Below are 13,357 nucleotides of genomic sequence, written 5' to 3' on the forward strand. Positions count from 1 at the left end.
TGCAAAACAGAAGAGAGGAATGATCACTCTCTGAGCTGATGAAAAAACTCTTGATTACAGAACTTAGAATAATTTATTGCTACTGTGACTGGGCCCATTGTAGTTCAAGTATTAAAACAGGAAAAAATGTGACCAGCCCACAATTGATTCTAAGGGCTAGATATTATTAAAACAAGTTGAACTGGTTGAAGTATTCAAAGGTCTTTTCCAGGCGAGCTGCTGCAGAATCTAAGGTGGACTTAAGATGAGCCAGAAAACAGTGGCAAAACATTTAATTTAGATGAAATGTATAGGATTCCAGAGAGTTCTAAACTTTCCCTGTGCCCAAGAGGTGGTCTGGCTCCCACATGTAGGAGACAAAAAATAGCAGCAAATAATAAGCCCTTTTCTTAAAAGGGTCTTTGTGGTCCTCTTCTTCTCTTGGTCTACATATAAAAGATATAAGAATAGCCCCCAGGGAACAAAGGGCTAGGCTCAGAGTTCAAGCACCATTTTTTGCTTAAAAGAGGTGCCCTACTAGAAAAGATATTCAGTCCCAAAAATAGGACTGAGCCCTTGCCAACACAAGGTCCTTCCTTCTCTTTCCCTGAGTAAATCAAGTTCTCTTTGGTCACTTACAGATCTGCAGTGAATACAGCAGTCTGCTTTCATTCCCCACCCCCTCTCATTAGTATGCACCGTTTATTTATTCTGTGTTGGTTGGGGCTTTTAAGCACATGATAAAACTTAACCCACTGTGATTGTAGGGCTTTTTTTCTCCATCCTGCAAATAAGAAGCAAGGTAAACAGGGACTGATTTCAGCTTGGAGCCTCCGCAGGATTCTGGTTCAAAATATTAAACCATCAAGCTTTAGGGCTTTGTTAAAGCCAGAGTGACTGAATGGTCTTTGAGAGGTAGTTCTGTCATCAAACGCCTGCCTCCTGGCCTGGCAGCGGCACCACTTCTGACAACCACAGCAGGTCCAGTGATGCCGAGTGCAGCTGCCGGTGGTGGATGCGGCGCAGGCGGAGGAGGTAGAGTCCAATCGCTAGCATCACCACAAGAATGCATGCGAAGAAAAGATAGTGATTGTAGACAAAGGAAAGACGCAGCAACGAACTGTGGGCTGGGCGGATGCCTTCAGGGCGGAGATCCCTGGAAAGAGAAGAAGATCAGTGTAGATTTTTTTTCCTCTTGCACCTTCAAACAACTGCCCGACAGCAGAAGTTCAGCAACCCATATTTATAATGAAACAGATTAAGCAAACTGCATGTGATTGTCAGAAGGTCAGGAGGAGCAACTTGAGGAAGTAGGTGCTGAATGCCTACAGTGTTTGGGCTAAGAGGAAACCTGCAGCCACTCTGTGGCTCAGCAGTCCTAAAAATCAGTGGGCATGGAGCATGTCAACAACTGGCTAAGATGGATGCTGCCCACTAGCCATGTTTGGGTTGGAGGCAGCCCACAGCCAATCCTTTCTTGGGTGGTGAGGAAAGTAGACAGTGGGTGGGGGGAGTAGGGACCAATGCTGGGGGGAGTGGGGGAGTGGTGCATAAAGGAAAGAGATGGAGGAAGGAAGGGGCTGTCAGTAGTCAGAGACAAGAACAGTTGGAAGGAATTTCTACATGAGTTTCTTGTGTGTCCCTGCTTGTATTCCTTATGGAATACTGATGAAATGAGAAGACTGTTCAGAAGACTGAACAGATCCCATATGTCTGTGGGTTTGCTCTTCAAATAGGAATCCGGTCTCTTAAATATCACCAGATGTAATGCAAAAGACACATGGAAAACAAGTGGGTAAAGTCAGAAAGCTCAAGTCAAAAGGAGAACAATGTATGAATTTCAAAAGGAATTGATATTTAGCAGAGACTTGAGGAAGTTCAGCATACCACCCAAATTCTCCATCAAGCTGAGGTTCTTTGAAATAAGACCCAGTTCACATACCCCTGCTACACCTTTTGGAATGTTCCTGGGGAGCATTTCCCCCCCCCTTTTCCCTGCTGCCCATCACTCAGAAAAGGTCCTCAACATGTGAGGCTGACCTAGCATATGTAGTATCTTGTATTGTGCAAATGAATAAGAATGGGCTAGTACATGGGCTTTTGCATTACCTGAGGGGCAAGAAGCGGGTCTTGTAAAGAATGGCTCCCAGTGTCCACTGCACCTCACGGTCATACACTAACTGAGCAGTGCGCAGGCCAGAGTAGTCCATGGGGAAATTGAACCCTTTATGGAGGACCTGGTGCATCCAGGCTGACTTGAAGCACTGGTACCTGCAGACAAAGGATAAGGACACTGTTAACCAGAATCAGAAAGGGAACAGAAGCCCTTGGGCTCCTGCCCCACACTAAGGCACAAGAGAAAAAGCAAGAATATTTTCCATCCCTTATAGAAAAGGAAAGATTGGTTTCTTACTTGACACGATGCAGGTCTGCATGTGATGAGTACAGCTTGTCACGGAACCTCTGAGTTAGTAATGTCCAGCTCAGACTGCAATAATCCTGGAAAGTGAAACAGGGAGATCAGCAGAAAATCCACAAACACTAGCAGCCATGTCCATCTAAGGGTGAGGATGAGAGACCCTTCCTGCCCCCTCCATTCATATTCACCTGAGCAGCACGTGTGAAGGTGGGTGCATGGTATAGTCCTCCCAGACGCAGCACATCTTCTGTGCAGTAGTGGAATTCTGAAAACCCATAGAATTCACTGTTATCAAAGTCAATGGGTGCTTGGTAGGTATTCCTCAGTGAAGTCTGGTTGCTGCTGTCTCTAGCCAGCAGAGGGAGCAGCCTCTCTGCACAGGTCCGCCAGTTTCCCTGGCCCCTGACATGCAAGGTCTGCCCCCCTTGCTCCACGACATCCTCCAGTCCTATAGGCAGGCAAGGATCCAGGATTGGCACCTTGGAATCTGTCCCACTCTGATCGCCCTCTAACCTGTAATGAGAGAGAGAGAGACCCTGTTTTTCTTTACATCCACGTAAAGCAGCAAAGGCATGAAGCCAAACTCCCACTGCCCACGTCATTCAGCCTAACTTATCACTTCCCACTAACAATGTGCAAACATGAGACATGCTTGTCCCCTTTTTGTCCTCTACCAGCAGTGGTGCTAGCACATGCCCTAAAAGTTGCATTCCAACTGCAGTGTGCCTGTAACAGGCACATTCACTGAGTGCCTGCTAACCATTCAGGGGACACTTCCCTGTCTGCAGTGGGGTTGCTGTCTAATTCTGATTTGATCTTGAGTACCTAGGAAGAAATGGAAGAGAGTGCTACAGTTATGGCACACTTTTATTGGCAGGGATTGCAACAGCAATCCTGTGGGTTGAAGATCCAGTCTTACCACAAAACACTGAAAGGATGGGCACCACAATGCCTCCCAGTGGATTCATCACTCTATGCAACCAGCTGGACCCAATGGGCAAGTGATGGCACACTCAGCAAGTCACCTTCAGGGGGATTCAGGTTTTCATGAAAAAAGAACGGTGAAGCACATGGCACCGTGAGCCTCTTAAAATGCTGTCAAAATAAGGAGTTAAGTGATCCCCATCCGGCTTACTTCCTATTTTCAGAATTGAGCTAAGGATGTAGAGAGCACCTTCGTATCTCAAAGGTCTACCCTGGCCCTTGCCTGGTTTATTATAATGACTTGACAGCCTGAGTTTATGAAGGCAAGGATACCTGTTGTGGATGGTGGTCTGATTCAGCACCAATTCTTCATAGCGTTGCCGAGCAAAGTTGCCCCCAAAGCCCAGGAAGGTGTTGACATAGACCCGGTACACATGCTTTGTGTGTTGTGCATTGCAGCCAAGGTTGAACTCAGCAAGAAGGCTCTTGGCAGCTTCCTCCTAGAATTAATTAATTAATTGGTTATGGCAATCTTTGCTGCGGAAGAATTAGGAAGGCTACTCATTGTATTTTGGAGACTATCTGAAGAACTCAGGCAAGTGGAGGTAACAAGTTGACATTCTACCATTTAAACTTATGACTTAGCAGGAAACAGATGTATTAGTGTGGCTAAATTTAGGGTACTATGTACAGTTCTAGTCACCCCATCTCAGCAAGCATATTGCAGTCTACAAAAATGGTCAACAAAAATAGTAGAACTCAAGGGCACTCAACAAATTTTATGAGCACTGGATCTAGGGCAGGCAAAAATAAGTACTTTATAAAAGTACCACTGAGTACCAGGTGCTGAGACAACAGAGGGAGGTTTGGGCCTCTTTTGGCATGGCCCTTCTGAGACATCTGATTGGCCATTGTGGGAAACAGGATAGAGGCCTGGATGAGTCTTGTCTGATCCAATAGGGTTGCTCTTAATAGGATAGAACACCCCTATCTAGTCTTGCCCAATATTTACACACCTGCTGTGGCGACGAGAAGTCCATAGAGTTAGGCACCTCATAGGCTATTTGTAGAGAAGCGCCTCCCATATCTAGGATGCCAACTGTCCTCTTTCTCAATAGAGGCTCTTCTTGGCCAGCAAGAGTCACTGAAACCAGTGCATCTTCTTCTGCAATTAAAGAGAGGTGTTTACCAATTGTGACAGTGAATGGTTAATGCTGCAACCTGATTTGAGAACCTTGAGTGACATGGAATTCAAATGGAATTCTTCAGCGGAGAGGGTCAGATAGGAGCTGTGAGCTGACAGTTGACAGTGAGAGATCAAGGCAGACTGTGAGAGGTTCAAGAAGGATCCTGAGTTAGGGAAATGGGACACTATCCCATCCCCATGAGTCTGAGGGAAGTAGGTCCTAGAAGATTGTGTGTGTGGTGTGTGGGGGGGGTGATCTCTACCCAGTAGATAAGAAACTCGAACCTCTGTGAATGTCCCTGCCATCACCAACTTTAGTGTCTGGGACCAAGAAGAAAGAAAAAGGGATTGCTCAGCTAAGAGCTATATAAAGGGGAAACCCTGTGAGGGAGGGTGCAATCATCATACCGATATTTCAGGAAAAAATAACATACATGGAGGGGGGAAGGAATCACTTTTGCCTTCCTCATTTGGGATGTACTCTGAAAACACAGGAGGGGGAGAAATTTCAAATACTTCCCACCCATAGGCACCACTGCTGACAATAGGGAATCAAACCTAGAAGAGTAGGGAGGAAGAATTCATGTCCCTATTCCTGTGGGGAATTAAGCCAAATGTAAACGCTATTCCCTCCCCTAATAGGATCAGCCCAAAGAAAAATCTGCTGTCCACCCACAAGAACTCCATGCCTGCAGTCCTTTCTTCCAGGCTCACCTTCTCTATGGTCAAATCGCCCCAGGACGAAGTTGATGCCTATCCAAGCATAGACACCTAAGGGAAAGAGAGCCAGAGATGACATTAGGTCTCTGGGAAATTAAAGGAACAATAGCAGCCTCCTGTCCTTGAAGGGATGAGACACTGTGTGGTAACAGGTACCATCGGCAAGTGGCTGCTGTAGGTAAGCCAAGACAAAGAGTGCAGCTTTCACAGCATGCAGCATCCCTGCTGCTGGTTTAGGCTGTGTACAGCACCGTTTAGCCCCCTCCCAAGCTCTCCAGGAGAGCATGACCAAACCATCGAAACTTATTCTCCCACCTTCTTGCTTCCCTGAGATCACTTCCGCATGTGACTCAGAGAAAAGGAAGTCAAATTCCAAGGGCACGTCCCTCACCAAGTCCTCCAGGATTGCTGCCTGCTGCCTATAAATATGCATAAGGAAATGCTCAGTCTTTCACAATACACAAAGTGGAGATATGTAACCCTGCTTTCTCCATGGCCACATAGCAGACTCCTTCCCATTTAGAAACCCTGTAATGTCCCAAAATAAGAATGTAATCCTCCTCAGCCTCTTCAGGGCCAGGAATATGCAAAACTCAAGCTTCCTAAGCATTGCTTCTTGCCAGCCAACCTGCTGGGATAATATTTGGTGGTGGGAAGTGCCATCAAGTGACCTCATGGAGTTTTCAAGGCAGGAGACATTCAGAGGTGGCCTGCCATTGCCTGCCTCTTCATAGCATCCCTGGAGGGCTCTGCCCAATGCATGTCACAAGCTCTGCCATGTTCATTTCCCCCATTCAGGCCCAGGATCACTCACCAGTCAGGCAGCAGTCTCATCCCTGCTGTACATAAGATGTAGAGGAGGGTCTCCTTGTGCTTCGTCCTGGGTATGTAGGCAGCAGCAAAGCTGAGCAGTGGCCTCATGTAATCACTGGCCTTGTCCGGAGTTGTTGCTAATGTAGAGATCCCTACACAAGAAAAGGGATTTGGCTGAGCAGCCGTCACAAAGCACTAGATCCTACAACAGAAGCTCTCCGGCTGACTTTCCAGAGACCCACATCCATTAACAAGAAGGCAGCACAAACCTGGCTTGATCTTCTTGACGACAGGCTGGCTGTTGCGATCACGCATCTGCCGGATGTCCAGTAAGTCATGGGGGTTGCCATTGTGCGGTGGCCAAAAATACACAAAGACCCGGGACCCACTGCTCCCACAGTCGACAACCACCCCGTAATTCAGAGCCACATTTTCAGTGTCAGTGGCCTCCAGGTCCTGGATCCGTGCCAAGTACCTGCAAAATGGAAAGACATTGCCTTCATATCACTGGGAGAGACCAAAACCAAGCATAAAAGGCAGCCTCCGTGTTCCTGAGAAGCTTCCTTATGTCTCTGGCCATGCCTAAGAGATGCAGAATGACTCAGACAGCATGACAGTCTCTGCTGTGGAAATGAAACAGTGACACCATTTGGAATGGGTGTGCAGCTGGAGAAACCTGTTCCAGCCTTACTAAGAAAAGTCTTCCCATTACATGGCTTAACCGCCAGTCTTCCAGCACTGGCAAACCCAGTGTCAGTGATACCCCTTATCTCCTCAGTAGGGACCTAAAGTGACTTAGACCATTCTCCCCTTCTCAATTTTTCCTCACAATGACCCAGTGAGGTAGGTTAGGCTACCACAGTAGAGTGGAGATTCAAAGAAGAGTTGATTCTTATATGCTGCTTTTCTCTACCCGATGCAGTCTCAAAGTGGCTTACAATCTCCCTCCCTTTCCTCTCCCCACAACAGACGCCCTGTGAGGGAGGTGAGGCCGAGAGGCCTGATGTTACTGCTCAGTCAGGACTGCTTTATCAATGCTGTGGTAAGCGCAAGGTCACCCAGCTGGCTGCATTTGGGGGAGAGAGGAATCAAACCTGGCTCTTATAATAGTCTGCACTCCTAAGCACTACACCAAGCTGGCTCTTAGATCCTCACCTGATGCTTTGACCACTACACTGTACTAGCTCCATAGAAGCATCTTCAGAATCACAATGAGCCTGTGCTGCCTCTACTCTCTTCCAAAGCAGTGTTCTGGGTGGCTTCCGGCTTCATGGGGCAGACTTCTGCCCCTTTGTGCCAGTCACAATTTGAAGCCCAGAGCTCTCGAGGTCAATGCATGTGATTTTTGCTTGCTGTATTCATAATCAATTGCGTCAGGAATTACTGTTTTCCATCTTTACTGACTTAAGGGCTACTTCAAGACAAGGCAAATTAAAGGAATTCCTTTCAGATAAAAATAAGAATTTATCCCATATTATTGCCAAATATGCAAGACTAGCAGAAGTGCCTGGCTAAATATGTATAAGGGTTAGGACGGATTTATTGAATGCACAAAGTATTTTGGAACTTTTAATCTAATCAATGCTTCTTTCTGCGAGGATGTGAGGCGATGCTTTTCCGACTGACTACTGGGCACAGTCAGCTCTCCCATCCCACACCTGCTGCCAAGGAATAGGAGAGTGGGATTTCTGCACTCTGCACAATGTCCACCTGGCTTATGTTTTCAGAGGCAGCCCATTTTTGCATTAGTACCTTAACCCCAGGAACAGAAGAGGCCTCTGTTGCTCCATGACTACTACAGGAAGTGCTGACTAGGCATATGCATCTAGTCCCTGTGGAGATTCCCATTCCCACTTGCAGAAGCAGAATGAAAGCTTTTTGGATTCTCTGAGGCCCTGGCCTCCACTCCTTGGGACACAGAGCGTGGATGCCAAGATGAACCATTCACCCGCTGTGCTGTCTAGTCAGCGTAATTGGAGAGGGGCTGGGGGCCACACCATCTCCTCCTGCAGTCAGCAAGAATGCTAAATGAGTTAGTGGCTTCTCCAGAGCCATTAGGCCGTCCTGATCAAATTCACGGTCACTCAGCACAGCCTCATCACCTTCCCACAGCCTATCTGAAACAAAGCAGAGGTTTGATAGCTGCCTTTTAGAGAAGGCACACATTCAGTTATCCAGGAGGTGCCATTCCAGCAAAGTCTGTGTCCCTAGAACAGTTTCTGAACTCTATCCATAACACACAGACTATCATGTGGCAACCACATTTGAGATAACTATCACCCCAGATACTCCACTTGGATTCTCCACAGATGTAAGAGCCAAGGGATGTAAAAAGCCATTACATCTTGTCCAGAAAACAATAAAATAAAGTGGAAAGCCAAGCCTGCTAGGAACAAAAGCCACAACCCATTATATTCTTTGTTTTACTTCTGCTAATCAGCAGTCCTGAAAGAGGGAAACGGAGAAGAGCTCACCAAGTGACTGAAGACTGCAACATGATAGACCAGACAAGCCATAGAGAACTAAGGCCACGTTCTCAGGCCACAGAAAACAGGAAAAAAAATACAGATCTAAGTTTTTGACCCATTAGAATTCTAAAGGAGCCTATAAAATATCTTGGACTCAATCACCTCTAATCAAAAATCATATCAAGCTAATGTCAGCTGCACAACATTTACATCTTTCATGAGCACTTCTGATCTTAATGGAAAGAGCATGACTGCTGTTCTCAAAAGGTTATGTAAATGCAATATTTAACATGCTGCCATATAAAATTCCTTTTTGGTTCAAGCTCAACCAGAGTCCAACCTGCCTTCATCACAAGCTAAGAGAATCTTAAAGAGTTATTCACTCCTAGGAGATTTAAAATTATTAATGTGTCCTTTGTCTGAAGCTCACTGGTTCGAAGAGGATGTCAGATGCAAAACACTTTCCCTGTCTTAATGATGCATCCTTAAATTTATGACTGCTAGTCTAGACTCTTGCCAAAAAGGTAGCTTGTGTGTGAACAATGGCTCCCTCTCATGCTATTCCTTAGGGACTGCTGTATATCATGTTATAAGTAGAAATGCAAGTAATTATCCCTGGACTTTGTAGCAGTTTGGCATCATCATACTAATGTAGAGCTACAATATTTAAAAATTGTAGAGCTTTTCAAAAACTTTGTTTCCTTTAGAGTAGCTTGTTTTCACTGACAGTTTTTTGCCAGAATGTATGAGAGCCTATGTAGAAGCATGGGTGGGTGTAAACTGTCATGAAAGTTTTTCCCCTTCACCTATTCCAGGAATTGGGCTGTGACATGGAAACTCATATATACTGAAAGAAAAGTTGTAAGTCATTCAAGAGCTAGTGGACTTTTGGTTTATTTTGCTACAACAGACTAACACGATTACCCTTCACCGAGGGACATGCATCACATCCTCCCATTGCAGGTCACAAAACATATTGTAACTAGAGACTTGCCATGCTGCATGCAAGTGAGAAGTTGAAGAGCATCTTTTCTTGGGGGAGAGCTCCACTTAGAAGTGCCATGAAGATTTGTGGGAAGGTAAGTCTTCTCTATAAACTGCCCCTGCAGAAGATCATCTCATTCACAAATTCATCATGGCACCAGCTTAAGAACAGCGTGATCATCCCCCACTCTGCCACACACACAGTCAGAAGCTCTTTGCTCTCATTGATCTCTTGGCCTTAACAGCCCCTCCCACTCTTCCTCTCCTCTGCCAGTGAGAACATGCCACTTGGGCAAAGTGCAGGTGGCTCCTTTCCAACAAGTAATCAAGACAAAAGAAGTGCTGCCCTAATAAGAGGAGCAAACAGCTCCTGGCAGAATGGGAAATATGTTCTTTGCCCTCCCATCTTTTCTGCAAGTCCATTAATCTATGCCATTCTATGATTGTATTTGAATTACATGAAATATACCCATTTCCTAATATTCTCATAAAGACTGGGATGTTCCAGTACCAGAAGAACTAGAAAGTGATGAAGTGATGAAGATAAGGGCAGTTATGGTTCATACTGTACTTGTTCCGCCCGCATTTTCTGTAGCACTTTCCATTTTAGATTGATTCCTTTCTATCAATTCATCCTGCTGTCTAACAGATTTCTTAGCCCACTATTGCTCCTGTTATTTTTATTCCAACTGAGATTTATCAGCATTCAAAAGAATTTTTGTGGCCCAATTTCTTGTTTTGGATGCCAATGTTCCCCTTTTAGAGAGCAAGAGGCTGATGTGTTTATCAGAGACTAAATCTATTTGACTTTGATCTCTGCGCATTTCAACAGTCTAAAAAGCATTTCCTACTACATGTTTCTAGAACTATGTCAGAAGCAACCCATTGCTTAGGTTTTGCTGAATGAAGTCAATGGAGGCCAGTTCTCATCCAGGGCTTCTGAACTAAACAGAACTTGTACCTTTGACAAAGAAGCTGCACTGACTGATCCATTCCAGGAAAAAAAAACTAAAAACCTTTCTCAGTTGGATTGTCTGTCACCCTTTCCAGAAAAATTCCCTCTATTCAGTCTCTGCAACTAGGGCTGATACCATCTTTTGGACTCAATTTAGCAGGTCTCTAAAGGTTTGTTGCATGCCAGACCAGGATTGCCAAATTCCAAAAAAGCTTGAGAAAATCCCATGAGAGGCAAAAATATTGATTGTAACCAAATTCATTCTGACACAAATGCCTTTACAAAATCAACTTTGAAATATGTTCAGACCAGTGAAACCTTCCAAAATGAGCTTTGAATAGCTACCAGAAAAAAGCTATTTTCTGGAAATACCATTCCTTTCTTCGGCAAATTTTATAGGCGCCTAGAGGGGAAAGAAGTCTTGTCTCTTGCTCAACTCTATTCGCATGATATAAAAGTTTTCTCATGAAAATAGCTTTTTACCTTGGCAGAAGAGCTCCACCTTACAGGTCATGCTGAATTACTTGATCTCCAGACTACAGATATCAATTTCCCTCGAGCTCTGGAGGAGACTTCCAAGCAAACTTCCCAAACCCTGCCCTCCCCAAGCACCTAGAAATCTCAAATAATTTGTCAAGCTGGAGTTGGTGACCCTACAATCCTGCTCACCCACCTTTCAAACTGCCTGTCCTGAGTGCTAAAAGCCCTCCAATGCCATAGATTTGCAGTGGTTGCAAACAGCACAAAACAGGTTCCCAATGAAATGCCCAGCAGTACCAGGCGCTGACGGGGACAAAGGCTCACTAAAGGCACAGTGAAGTGCCAAGATGCTGGACACAGGCAGGAAACACAGAACCTGGAATAGAGAGATAAGAGTGGTTGTTTTGCAGTTAGCCTTAGTCCTTGCCAATACAATAACCAGAGAAACCCGCATTTAAATTCTCCTCACATCCTGCAAAGAAATTCACACTGTGTGCAGTGCAGAATTGTGAACAGGAAAAATCTTTTCTCCAGTAAGTTACAGTATGCATTTGGGGATAGAATAAGGGACATTTGGGCTCTGTGGATCCACAAGGTCATTCCCAATGAAAGGAAGGCTTCTGTTTCAAACTGAGAACCACAGATATAAGCAGGCCACCTGAGTCATACTATATGAGCCTGCAATCTGGTCACTTTGGTAACCTCCCTAAACACATCCGAAAATAAGTCAGCTCATAAGGGCATTTGTATTTTAGATACTAATAGAGATGCTTCTGATGGATTGCTAGTTTTAATTTTTTTCCAGTGAAAGAGATCACTTTTGCTTCTTCATTCTTGGTAATCACGGCTGGATTTTCACCCAGAACAATATCTAACATTTCCGGATCACCACTTTATGGAAGATGCAATTCTTTCAATATGCCCTGAATGCCTCCTGCTTTTCCATACTTAACATTCAGCCTGATGAGAAGTTCTGAAGAACCTGAAATCTTATCCTCACTACTTTGGTTAGTAAAAAAGTTATTACATGACTAGTAGTTTTATATTTTATTTCCACAAATAAACAGCACTACTGCCAATTGTTGACTATTGTGTGTGTTTATTTACAGCCTACCATACTCACTGAAACTCAAGAAAGATTACAGAATCTAAAACAATGCAATCATATATGTAACAAATAATTCAATAGAAGTAGAAAACAATACAAACCAAAACTGCTTACATTCAAATATATTATAGACAATGCAGAAAATAGAATTGCAAATACAGAAAGCAACGTAGTTATAATTGTCACAATACACTATCATTCTATTTGTTGTCCTGACCTGTTCACTGTGCATGGTCTATTCCCCCGTTAGAAATAAATCATTTTTCACCTCTATCCCAACGCTATATATGAATTCATATTCCAGTCAAGTTTTGAAACTACTGTTCTGCTCCACTATACAACTTAAGAAACAGTTAACTTGATTATTCAACTTCCCTGGCAATAAGCCCCTATTAAGATTTTTGACAGCACTAAAGCTTCCTGCCGCAACAGAGAACTGCAGACAACATATTATTTTCCATAAAAGTCTCCAAGCCGTTGATCAGCAGGCTGTTTCCAATCCCAATTAGATACACCACTGTAAAGAGGTCACATCACCGGGAAGGAAACGGGCAGGTAAAGTAACGGCGGATCTGCATTCCCGGATCTCACCTGGCCATGTGCTTGCCCCACTCCCTAAGCACGGCTAATTTCCTTTGTGTCCGCCCGGAGGAAGCAGCATCTCTTTGCCCTCTAAAAGTCCTAGAGCCTGGAAAAGAAGCCAGCGGTTGCTGCTAAGCGGGGCTCTCTCTCGCCGCAGCAGCAAGAGACCCGGCTCGGAGGGGAGGGGAAGAGAGACCCCCCCCCCGGATGGGCGCCACGACCCCCTCCCGGGGCAGCCCCAGTCGCCAGGCAGGCGGAGGTGCCGCCGCGTCTCACCGGCCTCCTCTGTTGCCGCCGCTCTCCAGCCACGTCGCCCGCAGCCCCGGCAGTGGAGGCATCGGCAGCGCTGACGTTGCGGAGCGAGCCCGGGCGCCCAACTCCGCCTCCACGTGCAGGGAGCCAATCCGCCGCTCCCCGGGCGGACGGCGAGGCTTTCGGCCGGCGGCAGTCTGTCATCTCCGCCACGTCACAACATCTGGGCCAATCCAGCGGCCAGGCCCCCTTGCACGTCAAGGAGAATGTGGCGCAGGCGCCCTGCGGCCACTCCCAAGCCCGGCGTGATCCCCCCCCCCCCCGTTCCTCTTGCTCCCCAGGCCAAGTTGTACCATTCCCGCGTCGACGTCATCACGAAAGACAAGCCAACCAGCGTCTACAAACAAACCGCACGCGCCGTAGAAAAACTGAGCGGGCCTTTATTCCCCAGTCTGTCATTCTAAATGGCAGTCGTCGTGGCCAATAA

The 13,357-nt window shown here is 45.8% G+C and overlaps 1 protein-coding gene across 4 annotated transcripts; it reads right to left on the reverse strand.

Moving 5' to 3' along the window:
- Positions 1-50: 50 nt before the first annotated feature.
- Positions 51-13,114, reverse strand: ENTPD7 (ectonucleoside triphosphate diphosphohydrolase 7). Of its 4 annotated transcripts, XM_077349392.1 has the most exons (13): positions 12,895-13,106; positions 12,628-12,724; positions 11,122-11,304; positions 6,311-6,516; positions 6,043-6,193; positions 5,544-5,647; positions 5,223-5,279; positions 4,339-4,487; positions 3,656-3,822; positions 2,587-2,911; positions 2,393-2,478; positions 2,089-2,250; positions 51-1,135 (listed from the first exon to the last, which is right to left on the reverse strand). In XM_077349392.1, exons 2-13 carry the CDS (start codon positions 12,633-12,635, stop codon positions 907-909), a joined length of 1,827 nt encoding a protein of 608 aa, XP_077205507.1. In that variant the 5' UTR covers positions 12,636-12,724; positions 12,895-13,106; the 3' UTR covers positions 51-906. The 4 variants fall into 4 exon arrangements, with proteins under 4 accessions (XP_077205507.1, XP_077205506.1, XP_077205509.1 ...); XM_077349391.1 differs by lacking the exon at positions 12,628-12,724 and having other exon boundaries at positions 12,895-13,114; XM_077349394.1 differs by lacking the exon at positions 11,122-11,304 and having other exon boundaries at positions 12,895-13,101.
- Between the last annotated feature and the right edge of the window lie 243 nt (positions 13,115-13,357).

The sequence above is a fragment of the Paroedura picta genome, chromosome 8 (assembly GCF_049243985.1).
Source record: "Paroedura picta isolate Pp20150507F chromosome 8, Ppicta_v3.0, whole genome shotgun sequence".
In the NCBI taxonomy this organism is placed as follows: Eukaryota; Metazoa; Chordata; class Lepidosauria; order Squamata; family Gekkonidae; genus Paroedura; species Paroedura picta.

Coding starts and splice junctions, on each gene's coding strand:
- ENTPD7 (XM_077349391.1), bottom strand. CDS start 12,956: ATGCCTCCACTGCCGGGGCTGCGGGCGACGTGGCTGGAGAGCGGCGGC. Junction 5,280..5,543: donor GATCTCAGGGAAGCAAGAAG/GTGGGAGAATAA, acceptor TCTTTCCCTTAG/GTGTCTATGCTTGGATAGGC. Junction 1,136..2,088: donor ACCCGCTTCTTGCCCCTCAG/GTAATGCAAAAG, acceptor TTCTCTTTCCAG/GGATCTCCGCCCTGAAGGCA.